Source organism: Natator depressus, chromosome 2 (genome assembly GCF_965152275.1).
Source record: "Natator depressus isolate rNatDep1 chromosome 2, rNatDep2.hap1, whole genome shotgun sequence".
NCBI lineage: Eukaryota > Metazoa > Chordata > Testudines > Cheloniidae > Natator > Natator depressus.
In genome coordinates, this window is record NC_134235.1 from 115,908,447 (window position 1) to 115,935,392 (window position 26,946).

The window sequence follows — 26,946 nt, forward strand, 5'->3', positions numbered from 1 at the left end:
TTCTTAATTCTTGTGTTTTATTAGATTGACAGTCTTTTGTTTTCTTTCATGTAGGCAAACGAGATGCTTCTTTTCAACAAGAAGTTGACTGCAGGGGAAGCGTGTGCCCAAGGACTTGTGACTGAGGTTTTTCCTGACAGGGCTTTTCAAAAGGAAGTTTGGATGAGACTTAAAGCTTATGCAAATCTCCCCAAAAACGTTAGTATTTAAAAATTGTGTCTATACGGCCTGTAACAAGAGAGAGTTCCCGCTCTCCTATGAGCAGACACTATAGCAAGGTACTATACAGAGTCCAGACTTACCCTCTTGGGGTTTGGCTTTACTGGTAATTGAAAAAATAACAAACCTCAACCTAAGTTTTCTTCTCAAGCTTGGTTGTTCCTATGGTTTTCCCTCCAGGAATTAATGTCACAGTTGTCTCTCTCCCAGAGACTATCCTGGTTGAAGTTGGCAAGATGCACTTGCTCATCACTTTCCATTCAAATACCTTTAAGAAATGAGCTGTTAATCAACTTGAAAATTATGTGCATTTGCCTTGGATGCTAACTCCTGCAGGGTTGACAGAGATACTAGTTTCAACAGCTTTTTTTTATGTATTTAATAGATACAAGTTTGCTACAACTGCTATCATGCAGGATATTCATTTTACATACTTACCTAGGAGTGGTACCTTCAGCATCTTCAAAAGTGGATTACTACACAAACCAACAAACAACCTACGGGGAAAAAAATCCTGAATCTCTGCACACTCATTTCCCTCCCGAAAAGAACCTACATCCATAGTCCATCTCTTTTCTGACTGCTTGGAATGTGTAGAAAAACACAGTGAGCTGGTCTCATAATAGAGACACTCATACCAAGAGTTTATAAAAACTCCATTTATATTTGGAGCTGCAGGTAGTCTAACAAATTCCCAATTGACATTTGTCTGTCCACACACATTCTGGGCATTGACGGGATGGATGTATTGTTCCTCCTGAAATGGCACCCTACTAAGTAGTCTTAGCAGTAATTAAAGCAGCGGCCCCTATGTAAAATGCCAATTTAAATTAAAAATCTAACTGGAATACATGTTACTTTTCAGAATGCTGAACTGAGGAGATGTATAGAATAACATAATTTGTACTATGTATGCCTCACTAATTGTGAGCTTTTGTTTTTTGTTTTTGTTTTCTTCTCCCAGTCCTTGGCTCTGTCAAAGCAGTTAATACGAGGTGTGGAAAAGGAGAAGCTGCATGCAGTTAACTGTCAGGAGTGTGAACTCCTCACGGAAAGGTGGTTATCTGACGAATGCAGGAATGCTATTATGAGCTTCTTTGGGAAGAAATCAAAACTCTAATTTTTATTGTTGGTGAAGATCAAGCTCCTGAAGCTCATCTGTTTATCCTCACTGAAATAATTTTAATAAATGAATACACTTTTGGGGGGGGGGGTAAATTCTAGTTGTGCTTTTTTATTGATGTTGATTATTACTGTATTAATTATTGTATAGAAACAATTTCATAAACATTTTAGTAACTTGTAAGTTTTATCTTTCTGTGGCCTGACATTTTATATTCAGACATGAATTTGTGATGCCAAACACATTGGATCCTTCGGCCTGGGTTGTTGGCTGGGAAAGCATTCATTGCTTTACATGCTGAAATGATGTCTTTGAATATAACTACAGCTGTTTGTCTTCCAGAAGGAGTCACGGATTCAATAGCACCGAATCTTGATAGTTCTTGGATAACTGAGTGATAGTCATATGATGCTAACATGTTTCTTTTTATCCATCTAATATAGGAAAGGAAATATTGTATAAGTATAAAATAAATATTAATATTTGTTCCTAACTCTTGCAGCTCATTATTGCTTTGGTAAAGTGACATGAAGGGAAAAGGCCCTATTACTTTAAATAATTCCCTGAGGCTTTGTTGATGTTACCTTGTTTCTTGGCCTTCCAAGTGAATACTGCTCTTTAAAAAGTGTTCACCTGGCAGGCAGGCATACAGATCTTCTCGTTTTATATTTATTTCCAATGTCAGAAATAACCTCTTGCCCAAGGCTGGAGCACTAAAAAGCTTGAAAGTGCAGAAGATTTTTTAAAATGCTGTAAAGACTCAAATCTAATATTTTCAAAAGAGAATAGAAAAAGTGGTTGCATATCTGCATATTATCAGGGCAGCACATCCTGCATTGCAAGCTGCTGCTCTGGCAGATCTCAGCATGTAACTACGGGCAATGTTTCCATGCCTATTTGTGACCAGTATGGCCACTGTTCAGTCCACACTTTAGATGAAACCATTATATAATCAACCACATGCTTCATTCTGACTGTCCAGGCTAGGACAATCTCCCTAGCCATTTGCTTATCAGTAGCTGCTAGTAATGCTGTGTGAGAATAACTTTGTCAACTGCAGGTCCAGAACAGCTCATTCAGCTTGAATGTGTTCAGGAAAGATATAATTATAAAAATGTCTGATGGCATTTTGAGGATGTCTTAATTCCTTCCACTCAAGACTTGTATCTTAAAAGGGCACATTTCAGAGAGGGTGAAATGCGCTTAATTTAGGCCCAAAATATAGTTGTTCTTTAAAGGGAATTACAAACCCTAACTACAGCAGAAAATGTTGTCATGGATTTAAGAAATGTGGCTGGGATTTTGTCCATTAACTTCTTTTAAGTCAATGGGGCCATATACAACAGCATTGAGCCGTCTCGTGGGATTCAAAGAAACTGCTGTGTAGTTTTAGCACATCAGATGAACAAAGTGCAAAAAGTAAATGGCAATAAGGTGGAAAGTCAATTGTTTTAATAATCAAAGATTTCAGCAGCATAGGTAGATTGAAAAAAAATTCTTGTTGTGTCTGTTCTAGAAAACACCAACAAGCCTTAAATTATGTGATTGTGACATGCCAACAAAATGTAGGCTGACATACCTGCTCTAAATTCTTGTGCCTTTCCCCCTCTCTACTTGGTAAAAGCACCGGAGACAGGCGCACTGGCCTTAACTTAATTTCCAGCCTCTTGTTAGTTTATCAGAACCGTAACACTATAAATATACTGAGCCAAATTCATCCCTGATGTATCTCCACTGAAGGCAGTGGAGTTACAACGGGGATGAATTAGTGGTACTGAAATATGTGAAAAGGAACAGGGAGAAGGGAGTGAACTAGAGAGGTCCTGCTAATTTATCCTAAATTGCACTTAAAAAAAAAACCACCACTGCAGACAAGAGAATTCAACAGACAAGAAAGCTGCCTTAATGCATAACTAAAATTAAAAGTACTTAAAAATAATAAACTTGATGTACTTAGGAAAATTTGCAGTGCTTTTCAAATAGACTCTTATGTCAAAATCTTTCCTCATGTATGAAGTCATAATGACTAATGGGTGTTATGTTAATAAGTTATTGTGATATAAAAGACTCAATTAAACAGAACTGAAGCAAAAGAAGAGTGCCCTTTCTCTTTTTGTCTTATCCTCCTTCCTCAGCTGAGCAAGCCAGAGCCAAATTCATCACCACCCTAGCAATAGTTTCTGTAGGGAAAGCAAAATTGATTGGTAGAGCCAGAGTGCGTTAGAGCTGCTAACCTTTTTGCAAATAAGTGTAACTGACAGCTAATTGCATATTATATCCACTGGAGAGCTCTGCTATTATAAAACTGGTCACTTGGAAGGGTCTTCAGATTCTCCAGCCGGAATAACAGGGAACCATCTGTAGCGTTATATGCCCCAGAAAAGCTGTTGGCTGCAGGAGGCCTGGCGCATCACATTTCCACTGACTTGTTCAAGGATCCATAGGATTTTAAAAGATCTTGTGAAGACTGGTAGGTGAAACACTTGAACTGCTTTGGCGCACAGGGGTGTAATTGCAGCTGCCTACGTGTCACCACCCCAGTTCTTTTGTAATACGAAGAGGTCAGTTTTCTGATACGCTTAGGGCTCCCCCCGCCTTTTTGTAAATTTCACAGTTGCCTCTATACTATAATGGCACAGTTGGGAAAAACTTTGTACATACATGCCAGAAATCATGTTGGGTAAACTGGGCACAGACTGGCTAGTTCAAAGTCAAAACTAAGGCAAGGGGCTATATTTACAGTAAAAGTCAAAGACAGCAGGAAGCTGTAACTGAACTACTGATGCAGCTTTTTGGAGGGTAGATAATTAAGTTCTTCTCAGCCTGATGTTTGTTGTTATAAAAATGACAAGCCAATCGTGTTTACAATATTCCCGTACCTGTAGCACCATGTGCTAATTGTTACCTAATAGATAGGCAAAGAGATGCATCAATCACATGAATTGGGAGCCTTTCCGCTTACTGGATTCTGAGCCTGGGGCTTTGCAGCCAGGTTTCTGGAAAACACCTTTTCTGATGATGAGGAAGCTGGTTGCAGCAGCTTCCAGACAGCATGTCTGGTGAGACCGCCATGGCATCTACACCTCTCAAATTAGAGGAATCAGGAAGTCTGCAGGAAAGGATGTAGAAATTTTCATGTACCATATGCTGAGTAATAACATGAAGGGACATCGTGTTTCTAAAACTAAAGTGACACTCTTTATTCAGAAAACTATTCAGAGATACTGCAGCTAGCATTCTAGCCCATGTGCCTAGGAGTGTGTTCATGGTGCCTCCACCACACGTCTTCCTCCTGCAACCTGTGTTCTTCCCTCTAAGTTCCATACAAGTTGCTATTAGGGCTGTCAAACAATTTACAGAATTAATCGTGATTAATCGCGTGATTTAAAAAACTAATCCTGATTAATTGCACTGTTTAAACAATAATGGAATACCATTTATTTAAATAGTTTTGAATGTTTTCTACATTTTCAATTACAACACAGAATACAAAGTGTGTACAGTGCTCACTTTATATTTTTGATTACAAGTATTTGCACTGTAAAAAAACAAAAGAAATTGTATTTTTCAGTTCACCTCATACAAGTACTGTAGTGCAATCTCTTTATCATGAAAGTTGAACTGACAAATGTAGAATTATGTACAAAAAAAACTGCATTCAAAAATAAAAGAATGTAAAATTTTAGAGCCTGCAAGTCCACTCAGTCCTACTTTTTGTTCAGCCAATCACTCAGACAAACAAGTTTGTTTATATTTGCAGGAGATAGTGCTGCCTGCTTCTTGTTCATAATGTCACCTGAAAGTGAGAACAGGTGTTTGCATGGCACTGTTGTAGCCGGCATCGCAAGATATTACACGTGCCAGATGCACTAAAGATTCATATGTCCCTTCATGCTCCGACCACCAATCCAGAGAACACGTGTCCATGCTGTTGACGGGTTCTGCTCGATAGCAATCCAAAGCAGTGCGGACTGATGCATGTTCATTTTCATCATCTGAGTCAGATGCCACCAGCAGAAGGTCGATTTTCTTTTTTGGTGGTTTGGGTTCTGTAGTTTCCGCATCAGAGTGTTGCTCTTTTAAGACTTCTGAAAGCATGCTCCACACCTCGTCCCTCTCAGATTTTGGAAGGCACTTCACGTTCTTAAACCTTGGGTCAAGTGCTGTAGCTATCTTTAGAAATCTCACATTGGTACATTGTTTGCATTTTGTGAAACCTGCAGTGAAAGTGTTCTTAAAATGAACATGTGCTGGGTCATCATCTGAGACTGCTATAACATGAAATATAGGGCAGAATGCTGGTAAAATAGAGCAGGGGACATACAATTCTCCCGCAAGGAGTTCAGTCACAAATTTAATTTACACATTTTTTTAAGGAGCGTCATCAGGATGGAAGCATGTCCTCTGGAATGGTGGCCAAAGCATGCAGGGGCATACAAATGTTTAGCACCTGGCACGTAAATACAGTAACTCCTCACTTAGTCATCCTGGTTAATGTGGTTTCGTTGCTGATCAATTAGGGAACATGCTCGTTTAAAGTTGCGCAATGCTCCCTTATAGCATTCTTTGGCAGCGACCTGCTTTGTCCACTGCTTGCAGAAAGAGCAGCCCATTGGAGATAGCTGGTGGGGGCTTGGAACCAGGGTGGACTGGCAGCTCCCTGCTCCCCTAAGTTCCCTGTGCAGCAGCTGCCCAGCAGGCTATCAATTGCCGGGCAGTTCAGCTGTCCCTCCCACCAGTGCCATGTGCTGCTCCTGCACTCTGCCTTGGAGCTGCTCCTGGGAGCCTCCTGCTTACTGTGCGTGGGGGGGAGGGGGAGAGAAGAGGGGTGCTAATGTCAGGGTGTCTCCCATCCCTGCTCCTGCCCCCCTGCTTCTGTACCTTATCTCCACAGAGCAGGGAGGGACATGACAGGGCTCAGGGTGGAAGGAGCTTGCTGGCAGCAGATGCTGTGTCAACTTACTAATCCACTTAAAAAGGCAATGTACTTAGAGTGTGGTCAGCGTACTTAAAGGGGCAATGCGCGTCTCTCTCTCACACACACACACACACACACACGGTGTGTGTCTCTGTCTCTCTCTGTCATGTTGTCTCCCCTCCCCCCATTCGTGCTGCCTTGTAGAGTGTGAGGCTACATTAACAACAATGTGTTAACCCTTGAGAGCTCAGCCGAGTGCTAGTTCATCATTTCGCAGTAAGGCATTCCCTGGGAAATATCCCACCCTTTTTCACCCTCTGACTTCACCACCTCAACCAAGTTTCACAATCATCATTGCTATGTACAGTATTAAATTGTTTAAAACTTATACTGTGTGTGTGCGTGTCCACTGCTTGCAGAAAGAGCAGCCCGTTGGAGCTAGCTGGTGGGGGCTTGGAACCAGGGTGGACCAGCAGCTCCCCGCTCCGTGTGTGTGTGTATATATAAAATATAGTCTTTTGTCTGGCAAAAAAAATTCCCTGGAAACTAACCCCTCCCCCCCCCCATTTATATTAATTCTTATGGGGAAATTGGATTCGCTTAACATAGTTTCGCTTAAAGGAGCATTTTTCAGGAACGTAACTACAACGTTAAGCTATTGTACCTTGCAATGCCAGCTACAAAAGTGCCATGCAAATGCCTGTTCTCACTTTCTCGTGACATTGTAAATAAGAGGGCAGCATTATCTCCTGTAAATGTAAACAAACTTGTTTGTCTTAGTGATTGGCTGAAGAAGAAGTAGGACTGAATGGACTTGTAGGCTCTCAAGTTTTACATTGTTTTGTTTTTAAGTGCAGTTATGTAACAAAAAAAAATCTACATTTGCAAGTTGCACTTTTATGACAAAGCATTGCACTGCAGTACTTGTCTGAGGTGAACTGAAAAATACTCTTTATTTTTATCATTTTACAGAGCAAATATTTGTAATAAAAATAATATACACTTTGATTTCAATTACAATACAGGATACAATATATATGAAAATGTAAAAAAAAAATCAAAATACTTACTAAATTTCAATTGGTATTCTATTGTTTAACAGTGTGATTAAAACTGCGATCAATCGCAATTAATTTTTTTAATCGCGATTAATTTTTTTGAGTTAATCGTGTGAGTTAACTGTGATTAATCGACAGCCCTAGTTGCTACATCTTTCCTTCTGAACAATTTTTTTTGTTGTTGTCTTTTGTGCAAGCCAGCATTTGCTGGCTTGCTGGGGCCAGAGGTTACTAGTACATAAGCCTCAGTCCTTCAAGTGTGCTGGTCTTCGACTTTATCTCCCACTCTTGTCTGTGTTATGACTTTTGCAGGGAACTTGCTTCCACCCGATTGATGCCTTCATTTGGTTGACTGGCATCCTATAGTGCTGTGTATTGCTCATGTATCTTGTTTCTTCTGACCCTCCTTCCTCAGCCCAGCTGATGTCTGAGGCTCTTTGTACATCCTACTAGTCCTGGCCTTGGCCCCTGCTGCCTGTCGCTATTTAGCAGTTGTCTTCAGTTTCATCTCTGCTATTGTTCTGAGTCTGTAGCTACCTCCTATTACCTGTATCCCACTGCAGCTTGGACTGTTGTCTGTGACCTTTGTTTTGTGTGGCTATTTGATGGTTAGACCCAGAGCTGCTCACCTGTGCATAGTGGCCTCAAGTCTCTGGCTCTTTTGTAGTGGAGGGCTGCCTGCTTAGCTTGGCATTCTCATAAGTGCTGTTGTGTACTGTCTGTTGTTACTCTGCTGGGCTTGCAGCAAACTCTCCTTCATGGGAAGCAGAGTCTTGGTTCTCCAACCCATCAGTCTCTGTTACTGTGCTACTAGCTAGTTCCTGGGAGGGTGTATTTCAATGGTCCAACATTGCCACGTATGGATCCCTTTCTATCTCTTTTGCCTCTGCCATCAGTCTCTTGGCTGTTTTTAATGCCAATTCTGCCTTCCTGTTGCTTTGCGGGTACTCGGGGAAGCTATCTTGTGCTCAGATTCTCATTTAGTGCTGAATCATTTGAATTCTGCTCCAGTAGCCCATTGTCTGAGAACAGTGTGTCAGATATGCCATACCTTGCAAAATGTACCTTCAATTTCTGGATCATAGTTCTTGCCAGAATCCTCTAGAAAGTCCACCTCTCCAAAATTGGAGTTAAAATCTCCTATGACTACATCGTTCCTATCATTAAAAGGAAACTGGTCTGTTCCAACCTTTTCCTAGGGTTGGTTTGGGATTTCATGAGGCTGTAGAGTCTCTGTCTATTGATCACTACACTCTGCACACCTCACACTGCTCCATGTATGCTCTCAATTCATACTTGGCTAATATATGTACACATTTCCTGACGTGTCTCAAGTGTGTCTATACCCCAGGTATGATGTGTGTATCCATCCAGTGATGTCAGCTCTTAAAACTGTTAGGATTACTGCTTGGTTCCCTTTGAACAAAATACTGGCTTGCTCATCCCTCACCTGAGTGTCAGGAGTAACCTCTGGGGGCACTTTCTGTTTGTGATCTGGCCAACCCTGAAGTCTGAACAGTTTTGTTGCCTGTAAAACCCCATCCTGTTAAGTACTTTGCTGGATTGCCTGGAACCTCCCATCAGAGATGTGACAGTATTGTACGTTGTAGCATGATGACAGACAGTATCTTCTGTTCCACCGAGCTGAGAAATGACTTGCAGGTGGAAATGAAATCTCTTTTGGAGCAGGAACTACAAAGTGTTCCAATAGATTGGGAAGTCCACTTGCAGAGCTCCTTGTCTGGAATGGAAAGATGGCTCGAAGAGGTGACCAGCAACCTGACTGCCATGGACCAGAAGGTTTGGACTTCATTATAGCTTAATAACAGTGTAATAAATGCCAAGAACAGGGTCTTACAAAATCAGTCTGGAAATTCCATTTACAGATGTGGCTTAGGTGAGGCAAATGATATGTAGGGCAATTGGTTTGCCATGAACAAGTTGTCCTGCTTCCAGGATCAGAAACGGTAATAACTATATGCTGTGGTAACTTTCCAGCAAGAGAAAGATGAGGAGTGGTTGTGACCTGCTCTGAGACCCAGATTCTCAGGGAAATCTTAGCTGCTTAAGCTCTTGTGAATCTGAAGCAGGAATACATTTCTGTTTGTTTGCTGAATGTTTCTGAAAAACAGTAAAAACAGGAATCATGGTTGCAAAATGTGAACCAGTGGATCTGCAAATGCTGGTATAGAAGAAAAGCTACAAAGGGGCAGGGGTGCAGTTTTTGTTGGTCTTGTTCCAGCATTCTGCCAGAACATTTGAATGAGGGGCAGCAGAGCAGTCTAAGGGACTTTCTGTTAGGAATCAGGAGTCCTCCTAGTCCAACAAAGAGAAAAGCAGCACTGATCTGGGCCAGCACAAGATTGATACTGAGGGGAAATGACCCGTTAAGCAGCTACTGCATCATTTCCCAATAGCAAAGGGGAAAGAGAGATTACATTTTCTCAATGGCCTATCTCAGGAAAGCATAACTGACCCTTCAACCAATCCTTGGGCCATACCCATAGTTCTGGTTAAGACAAAAGATGATAGCACCAGATTGTGTGTGGACAACAGAAAATTAAATTAAGTCATACCCTGGAGGCTCTAGTGGGTTCTATATAGTTTTCCACACTAGGTCTTAAAAATGGTATGGGCAAGTGGAAGTGGGTCCAAAAAACACGGCGGAAAAACTGCTTTTCCTGTGGCAATTGATGACTTTTGGCTTGTGCAATGCATCACACTTTTGAGAAGTGAATGGACAGAGTATTACATGGCAAGCCATTCTCTGTCAGTTTGCTATACCTATCCTGCTGCTAAAATCTTTGAACAGGAACTGATATATTTACAAGTGATCTGTGATGAGTTTAAAGCTGCCAATCTGAAATTGAACCAAAAGAAATGCAAGTTGTTCCAAAATGCGGTAATTTACCTTTGGTATACAGGTAGTTGGGAGTGTGGGAGATTTCCATAGAGGAAACAAGAAAATTGAGATTATGCAGAACTGGCCAACTCCCCAGACAATCACACATCTGCAGGGCCTTTCTCCTAATACAGAAGGTTCATTTGTGGATTTGCTAATATTGCAAAATCACTACATAGAGTGGATAATAAAGGGAAAACATTTCAATGGTCAGCAGAATGTACTTCTCAGGGCTGATAAGAGTTTTTGTGACCGCTCCTGTCTTGGCCTATCCATATTTCAAAACCCTTTTCATATTGGATGCAGATAGCAGTGCTTACTGATTGGGGTCAATATTGACACAAGAAAACAAAGGACTTCAGAGGGTGGTGGCTTATCTTTCTCCAGAGAGACATTATTTCTCCACTTGAAATAAACTCCTGGCAGTGGTTAAATCTATAGAACATTTTCACCATTTGTATTGAAGGAAATCTGTGGTCAGGCCAGACCTTGCGTATCTGCAATGATGCTTTAGATTTAGGAATCCTGAGGGGCAACTTGCCAGGTGGTTGGAAAAACTGCAATGTTATGATTTCACAGTCACACTCTTTAGTAATGCTAATGCCTTGTCCAGCGGTCCTTGTTGAGAGGCTAATTGCAAACACTGCCCTTACTCAAAAGAACAAGGAATTAGTTGCTCAAGGAAATGTGTGCGCTCAGGAAGACATGGCTGTCTCCTTGCTTCCATAACTTGCAGAAGTGCAAAAGTTCCTGGCTCGTCCACTGGAACAGTGAATATGGGTGTCCAAGTGTAGACTTCAGAGCAAATAAAAGCTTCCTAGAAAGAGGATCCTGATATCAGAATAGCATGTGATTGGAAAATCATTTGGAAAACACAGCCAACTTGAAAGGTAACATCCCCTCAAAATACTTCAGTAAAAGCTCGCTGGTCAGAGTTGCAAAGCTTGGAGTTCAAAAATAAAATACTGTATTGCATAGGATATAAGAAACATCAGCCACTGATGGGTAATGGTATCAGCTGGTTCTCCCAGATGCACTGAAAAAAGAGGTTATTCATTAATATTCTGGAAGAGGAAGTTTGTATAGGGTGACCAGATGTCCCTGTTTTATAGGGACAGTCCCGATATTTGGGGTATTTTCTTCTATAGGCGCCTATTACCCCCCACTCCCACCCCCTGTCCTGATTTTTCACACTTGCTGTCTGGTCACCCTAAGTTTGTAGCATGTTAATGTCATTCACAAATAATTTTGGAGATGCTGTGAACACCAGATAGGTCAGAAACATTACAAAAGGACATAGATACATTTGGTAAGAAGTAACAGCACCATGAGATTCATCTTAGAAGCGTATAAGGATAAACCATCAGTGGACGTGGGATGGGGGAGAAAGAGACATTAAATGGGAGGAGAAGCCTCTAACACGCTCAGACTGGAAAAAGTGTAGTGTGACAGTGCACAGCAAATTAGTGAAGAGTGTGCAATGTGAAACAGGAAAAATGAGCTAACAGAATTTTGGGTTACATATGATGAGATGTCAAAGCAGGGAGGTAACAGTCCCTCTAAAATGTTGGCGAGTTCTATTCTATTTAAGTTCTTATAATACTCTCAACACACCTCAGAGCACCTAGTCCTGGGCACCTCATTGCCAGAAACATGTAGAGAAGCAGAACCTTTGACTACATCTTGGTATTTTAATTTTTATAGAACTCTCTCTCTCTCTAATCCCTTTGCCTGTAAAGCCAGGGGCCTTAATTACCATCTGACAATCTGTGTATGGTGCAAAAGGAAGATAAAACTGCCACAATGGGGCCAAATTTTGCTAGTATAAAACTGGAGTAACTCCACTGGCTTATTTCTGTTTTACATCAGTATAAGTGAGAGCAAAATTTGCCCCATTACACCTCCTAAAATAGCTTTCCTAGCTATATCCCCACTTATAATCACAGTGTTAAAGATCTCTGTCTACAGTATCCTGACAGGATAAGACTGATGAGTTTTACCTTACAATTACTGCTGACATCGGGGTGTCCTTTAAATTCAATCTGAATTGCCTGTATTTCTCAGCAAGCCTGTTGGAAATATTTCTTTTCCAGAGTGGTACGTGGTCTGGCTCTGGTGAAAGATAAAGCTCACGGCGTAGCCCCTTACTGGTTAAAATATTTTCAAAGCTGAAGCTGTGGAAACCTGAACTCAAGCAAGAGAGAAATGAAAAATATAGACTGAATCTTCAGTTCTCTTGGCCAAGATTTTTTGTCACCAGCAGTGATTTTGGCTGCCTTAATGTTTGGGGGACTAACTTGTGACACCTTAAAGAGAGCCCAGTTTTCAGAAAGCACTGTGCACCAACCTCCTGGAAATCAGGATCTCTTAAAGTGTCACAAATTGGACACCAAAAATTACTAGTCATTTTTGAAAATCTTGGCCCTCAAACATTATTTTAAATAATCTATTGCAGCACAGAACCTGCTTCTTTATATGGCGTGGCTGTGTTGGCAGAGTCTCTGAAATCTATCCAGGACTGATGCCTGTCATGAAAAGTGCCATCTTGAAATTTTTAATAACCAGAAGTAGTTGGAAACTTTTTCTTTTCCTTTTATGCTGAAGACGGCACCTCTAGTAGCTGAGAGCCCCTCAACACCAGATTAATGTATTGGGTCAGTACTGCCAACAGGGGAAGATTGGCACTGAGTGAGCAACACCACTTTCAGTAGCATCGAGGTTAGTGTTGACCTGGCTTAACCCTGTTTAGTTTGTAAGTACTAAGGAGATCACAGACCTAAGTGGTATGGCTCCAAGCAAATTAAATGAAATCTGAACATAAGTTTGGGATTTTTGGGCTTGTAACAATGATACTTTAAGCAGAAACATTAAACTTCATTTATCCTGTTTGAATTCTGCTTTCTGGACCTGTCCTAATAAGTATCGCCGTTATGAGCAAGTATTTCCCTCAGCAGCCATCTTTGCATTATTAATAACTAAATCAATTTGGCTAGCTAGAGTAAGAGCTTTCCTTAATATGTCCGACAATGTTCAAATAACAGTCTTTCAGGAATTCATGTAAGGTTTTCCCACTAATTGGTTTCTAAGCATGTCATCAATCTTATCACTAAATTCACATGGTTAGGTGCTTGTTCCCTAATGCAGAGACTAAGGCACAGCTGAAGAGATGAAGGATCAAAGAAGTGGAGCACAAATAAAACAAAGAATGAAGATGAATAACAACATTCCACAGCATGAGGGGTGAGAATAAAGGGACAGACATTTATCTGTTGCATTTAGAAGAATGAGAGTTCGTTAGAATGGGAATTTACAGGAATAGTGGAAGTTTGAGTTTGCTTGAGCTCCATGACTGAGGTAACAAAATTATGACTAGGGGGTGAAATACTCTAATTAATTCCTGATTGGTCTTTGCTCAGGCAAAGATACCATTAAAGTCAACCACTGTCATCAAATCATTCAATGGGCCAGCACCGTTACCAACTCCTGTGATTTTTATTGTGAGTCCTGCGATATCGGGGTGGTTTTTTTTTAAAGCCCTAGTTCCTGAAGTCATGCCATTACATGAGAATCACAGCTATAATTTTTTTTTTTAAAGAAGTATGTTCCTAGCCCTCATGGTTGTGGAGAGAAGTTGGAAAATGTGACCCCTAAATCAGAATGCAAATACAAAGACCGCAAAATGTATTATTTTAAAAAATCATATGATTTTTTTGTGTGGACGATGACTCATGATTTTGAATCTTGAGGCTGACAGTACAGCAAAAGGGGGAAATGATTTGAGAATCATTCACTTATTTATATGCAGTAATACAATATTTCTGTTGTAACCACATTATTTAATCATGTCCATAGGATAACAGTTAAAGTTTTAAAGGTTTTTTTTAGTAAGCATATACTTTAATAAAGGGAAATTTATTTTATATCATCTGTGATGGAGGGAACAGAATACAGAAGAGCTTTGCAGTACTCTGCTAACAGCTGCTGCATTCTGCTCTACAGTTGGCTGCATTTTAGTAGTGGGTGAAGTGATCCTTCTATATAGACCTGATCCCCCAACTGATCTAAACAGGTTGGGATCTCTCTACTTGTTTAGAGCCCCACTTACTTCATAGAATCATAGAATATCAGGCTTGGAAGAGACCTCAGGAGGTCATCTAGTCCACCCCCCTGCTCAAAGCAGGACCAATCCCCAACTAAATCATCGCAGCCAGGGCTTTGTCAAGCCTGACCTTAATAATCTCTAAGGAAGGAGATTCCACCACCTCCCTAGGTAACCCATTCCAGTGTTTCACCACCCTCCTAGTGAAAAAGTTTGTCCTAATATCCAACCTAAACCTCCCCCACTGCAACTTGAGACCATTACTCCTTGTTCTGTCATCTGGTACCACTGAGAACAGTCTAGATCCGTCCTCTTTGGAACCCCCTTTCAGGTAGTTGAAAGCAGCTATCAAAATCCCCCCTCATTCTTCTCTTCTGCAAACTAAATAATCCCAGTTCCCTCAGCCTCTCCTCATAAATCTTGTGCTCCAGCCCCCTAATAATTTTTCAAAGGGCTAGCCGTGTCAGCCTGGATCTGTAAAAGCGGCAAAGAGTCCTGTGGCACCCTATAGACAAACAGACGTATTGGAGCATAAGCTTTCGTGGGTGAATACCCACTTCATCGGATACATGTAGTGGAAATTTCCAGAGGCAGGTATAAATATGCAAGCAAGAATGAGGCTAGGTATAACAAGGTTAGTTCAATCAGGGAGGATGAGGCCCTCTTCTAGCAGTTGAGGTGTGAACATCAAGAGAGAAGAAACTGCTTTTGTAGTTGGCTCGCCATTCACAGTCTTTGTTTAATCCTGAGCTGATGGTGTCAAATTTGCAAATGAACTGAAGCTCAGCAGTTTCTCTTTGAAGTCTGGTCCTGAAGTTTTTTTGCTGCAGGATGGCTACCTTTAAATCTGCTATTGTGTGTCATTTTTGTTGCCCTCCGCAGGATGTTTTCCAATTTTTCCACATCCTTCTTGTAGTGTGGGGCCCAAAAATGGACACAGTACTCCAGATGAGGCCTCACCAATGTCGAATAGATCGGAATGATCATGTCCCTCGATCTGCTGGCAATGCTCCTACTTATACAGCCCAAAATGCCATTAGCCTTCTTGGCAACAAGGGCACACTGTTGACTCATATCCAGCTTCTCATCCACTGTAACCCTAGGTCCTTTTCTGCAGAACTGCTGCCGAGCCATTCTGTCCCTAGTCTGTAGCAGTGCATTGGATTCTTCCGTCCTAAGTGCAGGACTCTGCACTTGTCCTTGTTGAACTTCATCAGATTTCTTTTGGCCCAATCCTCTAATTTGTCTAGGTCCCTCTGTATCCTATCCCTACCCTCCAGCGTATCTACCACTCCTCTCAGTTTAGTGTCGTCTGCAAACTTGCTGAGGGTGCAATCCATGCCATCCTCCAGATCATTAATGAAGATATTGAACAAAACCGGCCTGAGGACCAAACCTTGGGGCACTCCGCTTAATACCGGTTGCCAACTAGACATGGAGCCATTGATCACTACCCGTTAAACCCGATGATCTAGCCAGCTTTCTATCCACCTTATAGTCCATTCATCCAGCCCATACTTCTTTAACTTGCTGGCAAGAATACTGTGGGAGACTGTATCAAAAGCTTTGCTAAAGTCAAGGAATAACACGTCCACTGTTTTCCTCTCTTCAGTATGGTTCCACGCAGGCGTAAGTATTAGCCAGCACCGAGCAGCTTGCAAAATCAGGTCCACAATTTGTGATTCTGGATCCCTTTGGATGAAAAGTGCTCTACATAGTAAGGACCTGATTTCTGGAGGTATTGCGCATCCATAACTCCCATTAAAGTCAAACATTTCTGTGAGTGCTCAGCATGTTTGAAAGTCATGCCATAAATGTATATTATTTTTTGTACAAGGTGTGCTCTGTAATAATAGCCTCAACCTTGATTACCTGAATGTCTAAGATATTTTGATCTAACTTTATGGTTAGCACCATCAATATTTAATTTCTTTCAGGAACTGAATATTGTTGGGGTCTTCACCACCCCCAAGATGTTTTTCTACTGAACATTCAAAGATCATAAACAACAATCATTTTAGTATAGTATCATATATCTTAATTTCTCTTAGGGTAAATGTAAAGTTGATAAATATATTAAGGTAGTGGTTTTCAAACTGGGGTATGTATATCCTTAGGGGTACACAAACTCTGTAATGGTGGACAGCACATTTTATTTAGTAAGAGTTGGCAATCTAATCATAGGTATATTCTGACCCTATCTCAGATGGGGGTGCGTGGTAGACTACATTATTTGGAAAGGGGTATGCAGCCTAAAAAGTTTGAAAACCACTGTATTAAGTAACTGGTGCTTCTTTTTAATGGATGTGTGGTCATGTTCTTACATGTTCCAGAGTAAGAAAAATGAAATATATTGAACAGTAATGTAAAAAACAAATGATATTTAGAACACCTTTAGTCAGTGAACTTCTTGTTCCTTGTTTAGAATAGGAATAGGATCCTTTTGAGATATACACAGAGATCAGCCCATGTTGTATTGAGAAATTGTTACAGTATTTTAGGAGGAGGGGCAACTTGTATTCTTCAGCCAGGAAGAGACTAAAATTAGAAATTAGCAAATTTGGTGTTGAGGTCTCTTGACCTGGAAAAAGTTCTAGGTTAGCATCTCTGCTTTTCTCTAGATCAAGTGAAAGAAGCCAACTCATCCTGCCATCTGATATTATGGACTGACATAAACGTTGCCTTTGTGGGAGCGGAGTGTGGAGTATTTGTTTTGTGTAGGTGGTTTTTTTTTTTCTTTTTTCAAACTGTTAGGCCACAATTCTGCCTATCTTAGTGACACCTTCAGTAACTTATTCCTTTAGTTAGGGATGAGGAGGGTAGTAGATGTCTGGTTAGTTAAACTACTTTATTAAGTGTGTCTGATATTCTAATTAGGATCTGTTCCGATCCCATGGCTCTTTGGTACTGACCAGAGATGGGCCTAAGCCACACAACCTGAATCTGGATATGGTTCAGATTTCAACCCAGAGGTAATGGGATGTTTAAATTTGGTGTTCCTGTTGAGACCCATCTCTACTACTGATCTGAATGCATCCAATGAAGTGAGCTGTAGCTCACGAAAGCTTATGCTCAAATAAATTTGTTAGTCTCTAAGGTGCCACAGGTACTCCTTTTCTTTTTGCAAATACAGACTAATACAGCTGCTACTCTGAAACCTACTACTGATCTAGGAAATCAAGTAATTCTCCTGATCTCCATGTTTGAGGAAGAGGAGAACAAGTTGAACTCTCCATTCCCTACAAAGAACATTCATATAATCATTCAAATCAGAAACTCTGAAGACTTCAGAAAACTGAGTTCCATCTGTACATGTATTTTACAGGTACCTTGAGCACAACCTTACTTTCTCCTTCCTTGAGAGGAGACAAAATTCCTTATACTTGGACTTTGTTCTACTTTAAAAATCAAAACACTATTTCCCTAGTTGATATTGATTCTGAAGCCCTAGGATAATGTTTTAGTGACTGCATCTAGAACTGTCCGTTCGGATCAGAGCATTTTCATCTTTGATAGTGAAAGGAGTGAATCAATAAGATCTGGGTTCTTTATCTGCCGCCTCAATCAGTGGTGTGAGGTAACTTGTGTTCTGCCATTCACAGAGATGTTTTTTCCTTTGTAAGGTATAGTTGAGACGGGTGTCCATTTTCCCCATTCCCAGCTCAGCAACCCACCTGCCTCCTGAAACTCATTTTAAATTTCTGGCAGTAATCTCTCAGGATTTAAAATCTCATTATGTAGCAGGATTGTAATTAAACATTATCGTTATATTGCTTTGGTCTTTGTGGCAAGAAATTCTCATTTTTAAAGTTGGCGTTTTAACTTTTTATTCAATTCATTTTCTGAGTTATCCCCTTGGTTCCATCTGAACTTAATAACAGTTTAACTTCTGTTTCAAATGGGTCCAAATGCTTCAATTTTCTAAAAAAGTCTTTCAGCTTTAAGTGCTTTTAAATTTAAATGATTCTTAAAATCTTTGAACTTAAATAGTCAAAGAAGATATTGTCTTTTCTTCTTTACAATCTTTTGAGAGGTGATTCTTGTCTTCCTGAGTTAGTAAGGAGGTTGCTTAAACATTGCCAGATTGCTAATTCCTCAATTAATATAAATACGCGAATACTCAAATGGCTTCTTATAGTAGTAACCAGTTATAGGCAAGTTCATTTGATTACATATTGGTACATAAATCATCTCACTATTCACGTCACAAGGATATCAGGAAATTGTTACATTAAATGCCTACATTCAGATCCTAACCAACTGCAAATGAACATAACAAAAAGAAGCTTACAACATCATAAGCATTTAAGGAATAAATGAAGGATTCTTACTGGTGACTGGAGTTCTTAGAGATGGCCCTGCATATTCACACTTAGAGGTACTGCACTGCCTTGTGGTGCCTCATGGTAGAACCTTCTCCCAGCAGTGTCTGTTAGCATGCTCTTGCACCCCCAGCCTTTCCCCTCAGCATCTCTGAAGGTCCTAAGAGCAAGGCTATATAACGGGTGCAGCGCCCGCTATCACCTCAATTCCTTCCACTGCAATGGCAGAGAACAATAAGTGACTAGGACTCTGACAAAGAGGGGAAGGTGGGTGGGAAGTGTGAATATGCAGAGCCGTCTCAAAGAACTCCAGTTACAAGCGAGTAACCTTCATTTCTTCTTTGAATGGCTCTGCATATTCCCACTTATGGGATAGACTGATAAGCAGTGCTGAAAATAACATGGAGCTAGGCACAGAGTTGTAAATGAATAGAGACTGCAGCATCGCTCTAACAAATTCAACGTCTGGATTAGCAGCCAAGTCCAAAGCATAATGCGTAGTGAAAGTTGTGAACAGAACTCCAGGCAGCAGCTCTGCAAATCTCCAGAGCAGAGACTTGTTTAATGCAAACAAAAGTGGTTGCCGCAGCTTTTGCCCCAGGTCTAGGAGTATCTGCTAATGAATAACATTCAACAATAAATAGCTTAATTCATCTAGAAATGGTTTGGGAAGAAACTGTATATCCCATGTGATTTTTAGAACAACAAAAACAATCTGTACGATTTATGAAAATGTTTAGTTCTGTCTAAATAAGAAGCAAGGACCAGCCTTGCATCCAAAGTATGTAAAGTCAATTCAACCTTATTAGAATACGGCTTGGGTGAAAATACCAGCAAATTAATTAACAGATTGACATGAAAATCTGAAACTACCTTTGGCAAAAACCTGGGATCAGGCCAAAGAACCACATTATCTTTTGGAAAATAGTGAATGATGGATCAGCCATAAGAGTATTTAGCTCACTCACCCTTCTGGCAGATGTTATAACAACAATAAAAGCTGTTTTAATAGATCAACAATGTAAAGAACACTCAGCAAAAGGTTCAAAGGGTGGTTTCATCAGCATGTCTAGAATTGAATTGAGATCCCAAGGAAGGACAAAAAAAGAAAAGGAGTACTTGTGGCACCTTAGAAACTAACAAATTTATTTGAGCATAAGCTTTCGTGAGCTACAGCTCACTTCATTGGATGCATCCGATGAAGTGAGCTGTAGCTCATGAAAGCTTAGGCTCAAATAAATTTGTTAGTCTCTAAGGTGCCACAAGTCCTCCTTTTCTTTTTGCGGATGCAGACTAACACGGCTGCTACTCTGAAACCTGTCAAGGAAGGACAGTATGTGTCAAAGGAGGATGCACAGTAGATAAGTCCTTCATACATTTCTTAATGGCATTATGTACAAATGATCTACTATCAAATAAGTATCTACTATCAAACAAGGGTTCACTTGGCAGCCATTTCTGCCTTTAACGATGAATTAACCCTTCATTTTTAAAAACATAAAATATTCTAGTGCACAGTGTATGGATACTGAAGCAGAAGAACCACCCTTTCCAGTCATCCAAGTCACAAATCTGGTCTATTTTGACTTGTAACCATGTCTGGTTGACTGCTTCCTAACATTAAGCAGCACATTGCAAACAGCCAACATGTAACTCACAAGCCAAATGCAGCTACAGACACCTTCATCTTTAACATGGAGGATGGCCTGTGGAGATGACAGTTCCCAGCATATGGTGTTCCACCTTTGATCCAAGTGGTATCACATGATACGACTCGTCACTACCAAAGGCCACGCTTCATCGGTAAAGAGGAGGGCACCTGCAATCTCCACTTCATTTCATACATTTTGGGTGCTGTTATTCCTGTGCTATTGGCAACTCGCATCTCTCCCGCAGAAGCCAGGCCAAATTTTGACGCCCCTGCCTGCCTCATAACTATAGATTATACACACATACATTCTCCTTCCTCCTCACTAGTACACTGATAAAGCAGCTCCTTCAGCGGATCCTTCAGTTTGCAGTGAAGTCTGGACAGTTTTATAAACAGTTTGTAGATATCCTCCTCCTTGTTATAGGAGTTAACTTTCTGACACTTTCCTAGAGGGGGCAGTTTCAGGAACGCTTGCTCCCCAGACATCCTTCTTGAAGAGAGATGGCCCTTTATTTCATGGGCCAAGGTAAGTAAACACTCTTGCAAGACAGGCTGAACTCTCCTCTCTCCTTTATAGACAGGCTGAACAAAGTGCCCAGCTGGTGGGAATCGGGCTCTCACATCTTTGGCCTTGCTGCTTTGGATCACAGAAGTCACAATAGTTCCGTGACATCACAAAAAGACAACTGAAGGAGGAGAATGTATGCTCCAATATACTAGATAGTGGGCTCAGGAGCTGAGTGGTTACATTCTTCCGCTCTATTGCTTCATATTCTAGGACTAATACTGGGTCCGTAACATCAAGTGGACTCTGACCGTTGACATTGCTATCTCCTCCCTCTAGACTAAGAGCTCCAAGATCTTTTAATTTCCTGTGTTATAAGATGAATAGTTATAGGTAGTAGTAATTTGGATTATTAGTAGGATTTGATTATTAGAAATATAGATAGTTTGGTTTTGTGATGACCGGGAAACCCGCATGGTTAATTGCCTACTGGGCACAAAGGTTGCGGATCTCACAAGACCGCTAGATAAATGTATGTGCATTGCTGGGGAGGAGCCAGTGGTCATGATGCATGTAGGTACCAGTGACATAGGAAAAGGTAGGTGAGAGGCCCTGGAGGCCAAATTTAGGCTGCTTGGTAAGAGATTAAAGTCCAGGATCTCCATGGTAGCATTCTCTGGACTGCTTCCAGTTCCACACACTGGGCCAGAACGACAGGCAAAACTGCAGGGCCTCAATGCATGGATGACATAGTGGTGAAGGGAGGAGGGTTTTATTAAGGTTTATTAAGAACTGAGAAACCTTTTGGGTAACAAGAAGCGTATGCAGGAATGATGGGCACCACTTAAATCAAAATGGAACCAGATTGCTGGCATGTAAAATTAAAAAGGTCATAGAGGATTTTATAAACTAAGGGCTGAGGGTAAGCTGACAAGTGTGCAGCAGTACACAATTCAGGCGCAGAAATCCCTTAGCAGATGTGTCGACTTTCTAATGTGCCAGGGGGTGCTCCCTCTGGCTCTGCCCCCCCACTCCACCCCTTCTCCCAAGGCCCCACCCTGCCCCGCCTCTTCCTGCCCCCGCTCCTCCCCTTTCCTCACCAGCACTTCCTGAATGCCACAGAACAGCTGATTGTGCTGGGTGGGAGGTGCTGGGAGGGAGGGGGAGGCGCTGATCGGTGGGGCTGCCAGTGGGCGGGAGGTCCTGGGGGGAGATGGGGGAGGAGCTGATGAGTATGAGTATAGTAGTAGGAATATACCACCTGACCAGGATGGTGATGGTGATTGTGAAATGCTCGGGGGATAAAAGAGGCTACAAAGGCAGAAAATAAAGTAATAATGGGGGATTTTGACATCCTCATATTGTCAGGGGATTTTGACTATCCTTATATAGATTAGGTATATGTCACCTCAAAAATTTCTGGACAGAAATGAATGCCTGTAGGAGGAGCTCATCCTGGAACCCACAATGAGAGAGGCAATTCTTGATTTAGTCCAAAATGAAGCACAGGTTCTGGTCCAAGAGGTGAATATAGCTGTAACAGTAACTATAATGTATTTACATTTAATATTCTTGTAGGGGGAAAAGGCCAAAGGCACCCACCCATAATAGCATTTAACTTCAAAAAGGGAAACTATGCAAAAATGAGGAAGTTAGTTAAGTGGAAAATTAAAAGGAAAAGTCACAAGGATGAAATGCCTGCACTCTGTATGGAAACTTTTAAAAAACACCATAATAGAGGTTCAAACTAGACATATTCCCCAAATAAATTTAAAACAAAAAACCAGTAAGAGGACCAAAAAAAGTCACCATGGCTAAACAGCAGAGTAAAAGAGGCAATTTGAGGCAAAAAGGCATATTTTAAAAAATGGAAGTCAAATCCTAATGAAGAAAATAGAAAAAGGTATAAACTCTGGGAAGTCAAGTGTAAAAATAGAACAAGGTGAGCCAAAAAAGAATCTGAAGAGTAACTCGCTAAAGACACAAAAACTATCAACAAAAAAATTATTTAATTCAGAAGCAGGAAGCTTGCCAAACAGTCATTGGGGCCACTGGATGTCTGAGGAGGTAAGAGAGCACACTAGGAAGGGAAGGCCATTGCAGAGAAGCAAAATGAATTCTTTATAATGGTTTTCACTGCAGAGGATGTGGGGGAGATCGCTATATCTGAGCCATTCTTTTTAGGTGACAAATCTCAGGAACTGTCCCAAACTAAGGTTTCAATAGAGGAGGTTTGGAACAAACTGACACATTAAAACAGTAATAAGTCACTGGGAACAGATGGTATTTACCCAAGAATTCGGAAGGAACTCAAATATGAAATTGCAGAACTACTATCTGTGCTATGTAACCTATCACTTAAACCAGCCTCTGTACCAGATGACTGAAGGGTAGCTAATGCAATGCTGATTTTTTTAAAAAGGCTCTAGAGGTGATCCTGGAAATTGCAGGCCAGTAAGCCTAACTTCAGTACAAAGCCAATTGACTGAAACTATAGTAAAGGACAGAAATATCAGAAACAGATAAAACATGATTTGTTGGGGAAGAGCCAACACAGCTTTTCTAAAAGGAAATCAGGCTTCACCAACCTATCAGAGTTCTTAAAGGGGGTCAATAAGCATGTGGACAAGGGTGATCCATTCCATATAGTATACTTGGACTTTCAGAAAGCTTTTGACAAGGTCCCTCACCAATGGCTCTTAAGCAAAGTAAGCAGTCATGGGATAAGAGGAAACATCCCCTCATGAATCAGTAACTGCTTAAAAGATCGGAAACAAAGGGTAGGAATAAATGGTCACTTTTCACACTGGGGAAAGGTAAATAGTGGGGTCCCACAACGATCTGTACTGGGACCTGTGCTGTTCAACATCTTCATAAATGATCTGGAAAAGGGGAGTGAACAGTGATGTGGCAAAATCTGAAGATGATACAAAATTACTCAACATAGTTATTTTATTTTATCTCTATGTGGAAAAGCATAAGAGCAACTTAATAGCAGAAACAAATTATTTTTTCATTCTCTTAACTCAGAAATGACTGGCACAATTTTTCCTCAGCTTTTCAGAAGAAACAAAATAATTTTTAAGCAGAGGAGAAACTTGGCAAAATTCATCCGCATAGAGAGAAACTGTGGATAGTTAAAAGTACATGAAAACAAGGTTATACTGGAAATGATTATGAAACCTTAATTAGGCTGGTCAATGTTAGTGACTGCTTCAGTAATAACTGGAGGAAAAAATTTGGGCAAACATACAAGGATTTATGCCCAGATCTTCAAAAGTTAATTCCTGGCTATTACAACCTAATAAATCTTGTGAGAAAGAAACTGGGTTTTTCCCCTTGCATATGTTTGGGACCAATTCCACCATGCCAGCTTTTATGACAGCCTCTGGGCAGGTCTACATTTAAAACACTGCAGCGGCACAGCTTCAGTGAAGATGTTGATGGGAGAGCTTCCCCCATTGGCATAATTAATCCACTTCCACGAGAGGTGGTAGCTATGTTGATAGGTGAAGCCCTCCCGCTGACATAGTGCTGTCTACACTGGGGAGGTTGGGGGGGTTAGGTCGGTATAACTGTGTCATGCAGGGGTGTGGATTTTTCATACCCCCTGAACAATGTAGTGTTACCAATATAAGTTTGTAGTGTAGACCTGGCTACTCTGATGTGGTCATTGTCAGTTCTTCCGATTCTGAAAAGCCTGATCAAGTGTGAAACATAAATATTGATTTGTTTTATACTTAGGGTTGTTTAGCTCACAAAGTAACTGTGGGGTGGGGCTAAGAGCTGGGAAACATTTATTCGTTTAAGGACTAGTCGTGGGATAATGGAGCCTTTTCATTGAACATTTTGGTTCCATTCACTGACCATAAAAAAAATGTGTTTAGTAAGCATGAGAACACGCCTAGCTCTTTAAAACTCAAAATATGGCTATTACTACCTATGAAAACAACAATTTTCAGATGTGTGCATATTAAACATATAGCCCAGCCAAAATGGCTTGCCCACAATCTAAAAATAATGTAGACCATAATATATTCTTCAGGTGTTCATTTACCTATTTAGTGTAAATTCAGTCTGAACAGTGTGTACTATCAGTCTCATGTAATATTGCTGCAATCCACATATTAATCAAACCCTAAGCTGTAAGTCCTCCTTAGACCTTTTGATTGGGTCAATATGGCTTTGTGATTGATGACAGTAAAATTCTGAAGAACAGAGTTCTAATAAACTTGTACTTATAAAAAGTATACAGCAGCACATTGTGAGATTATTCAATTGAAATCATGATTTATGATTTGCAATGATGTCAGGAAACAAATGTTCAGACTCAACTTTTATGTTATCATTCACCAATTTTATTATACTTTCCGGGTCTTAACTGGGTTTATTATTGATACTTTTAGGATGTGAAAGTGGTGTTTTAAGCAAACATTTATTCCCCCCTCCCCAACAGATAGCAATAAACTGCTACATATTTTGTTTCTGTGATTTGATGGCAATATTCCATGTAGTTAAACTTAAGATATATCATTAACTTAATTGATCCCACAGCATAGTTCTTGTCAAATTTTCTCTGCCCTTCTAGTCAGGTTCCTCTAATCATGCCATTATGGCACATAAAGGCAACTGTTGTATTCTCTCTCAACACTGAATCTTCCATTTATGCTGCTTCTTATTATAAAGCACTTGGGTCTCAGCCACAAAGAGATTCAGCAATGTGCAAAGAGAGAAGATGATCTTAAGAATACTTGATGACACTGCTTGGAGGACAACATTTTATTCCAGGACAATAGAGTTGATAGATTTCACTATGAGGAAGAGGATTCTAGACAGTGTTTTAGTGCCAAAGAGCAGTAGTTTCAATTTAACTGAAACTGTGGGCTTTAAAATAAAGCATAAAATATTGACTAAAAAAAAGCAGAGATTGATATTAGTAAGTATCTGAAGGACAGGGAATACATTTACATGGAGTTTAGTAGGGATTTTAATGGCATTTCAGATACGACATTAATATGAAAAGTCAAGGAAATTTGTAGAAAGCAACACTACAGATATAAAACTAGATGATTAGAAGAATGCAGACAAATAATAAATGGAAACAAGTAGACATGGAGAAAGGTAACAAGTATTGTCTGCCAGTACTTGTCGTTGGAACTAATTCTCTTGGAGCAAGAACAATTGCGTAGTATTGAAATTCACTAAGAGAAGGAACAGTGGACTCAGATGAGAGAAGTACACAACTGCAAGAGGTTCTGAAGATTTAGTTGTGGTGAGGCAATGGATTTATTTTGTGCAGAAACATGTTTAGTCTCAGCTACGCACACACACACACACACTTCATTTATCACTCATCAAAAAAAAGGGGGGGAGTTGAGAGTAAGCATGTTGCATCACAAAACAGAACAAAATTTTTGAAAAGATTATAAAGGAGTAAAAGAACTGGCAGTTAGTAAAAGGGAAATATATTCCCAACCTTCTCAATCATCATTTCCAGTAATAAATACTATTACAGGATAGGAGAATCCCAATTTCCTTACTATGTAAAAGAATAAGCACAACTGCTACAAATGGTTTAACTTCTTCTGAAATGGTTTGCAACTCCAAACACTTGATTTTTTTACAAGTGCCACTCACGCAAATTGTATCCCAAAACACTTTGTGCAGACTATGGAATACAGTAATAGAATTAAAATAAAAAGTAGCATCTATGGCAGAGAGAATAGACATAGGCAAAGGAAGAAAATATGTTTGAAATGAAATGTGAAGTTAGATTTGGTGTAAATGCCTAGATATACCTACGGTTTAGTCAGTGAAGAGAACTGTTACTTACCTTACAGTAACTGTTGTTCTTCTAGATGATTTCTCCATGTGGATCCCATTCTAGATGCGAATATGCTCCCGGCACCCAAGATTGGATTTTTTTGGCCAGTAGTGTCTGTTGGGGCCATGCATGCACTCTCCTTGCACCCTGCACTCAAGGACAGAAAGGGCACAGCAGCCCAAAACACCAATACAAAAGAGAATTCCAAAGCTAAAGGATTTTGCATTACTGTGGAAGAAGGATGGTTCATGGGATCTGTGTGGACAAAATATCTTGAAGAACCACTGTTACTTACATTACACTAACTGTTCTTTCTTTGAGTATT

The 26,946-nt window shown here is 40.4% G+C and overlaps 2 protein-coding genes across 3 annotated transcripts in view; one reads left to right on the forward strand and one right to left on the reverse strand.

Moving 5' to 3' along the window:
- ECI2 (enoyl-CoA delta isomerase 2) overlaps positions 1 to 3,451 on the forward strand; it is a 65,194-nt gene extending 61,743 nt beyond the window's left edge. For both annotated transcript variants that reach the window (XM_074944925.1, XM_074944926.1), the window contains exons 9-10: positions 55 to 198; positions 1,184 to 3,451. In XM_074944925.1, coding sequence (XP_074801026.1) covers positions 55 to 198; positions 1,184 to 1,339 — 300 coding nt within the window. In that variant the 3' untranslated portion in view covers positions 1,340 to 3,451. The remainder of the gene's footprint in view (positions 1 to 54; positions 199 to 1,183) is intronic.
- LOC141981872 (testis expressed protein 56-like) lies at positions 1,512 to 26,668 on the reverse strand. The gene is made up of 5 exons (XM_074943502.1): positions 26,631 to 26,668; positions 21,041 to 21,164; positions 20,598 to 20,799; positions 12,221 to 12,404; positions 1,512 to 1,776 (listed from the first exon to the last, which is right to left on the reverse strand). Exons 1-5 carry the CDS (start codon positions 26,666 to 26,668, stop codon positions 1,512 to 1,514), a joined length of 813 nt encoding a protein of 270 aa, XP_074799603.1.
- Positions 26,669 to 26,946: the final 278 nt, after the last annotated feature.

What these genes read in the sequence shown, in the direction of transcription:
- LOC141981872 (XM_074943502.1), bottom strand. Translation starts at nt 26,668, where the DNA reads ATGGAGAAATCATCTAGAAGAACAACAGTTACTGTAAG. An exon ending in AAGCAATAGAGCGGAAGAAT is followed by an intron (nt 20,800 to 21,040) that starts GTAACCACTCAG and finishes CATGAAATAAAG; the next exon opens with GGCCATCTCTCTTCAAGAAG. An exon ending in ATGTCAGCAGTAATTGTAAG is followed by an intron (nt 1,777 to 12,220) that starts GTAAAACTCATC and finishes TTCCTATATTAG; the next exon opens with ATGGATAAAAAGAAACATGT.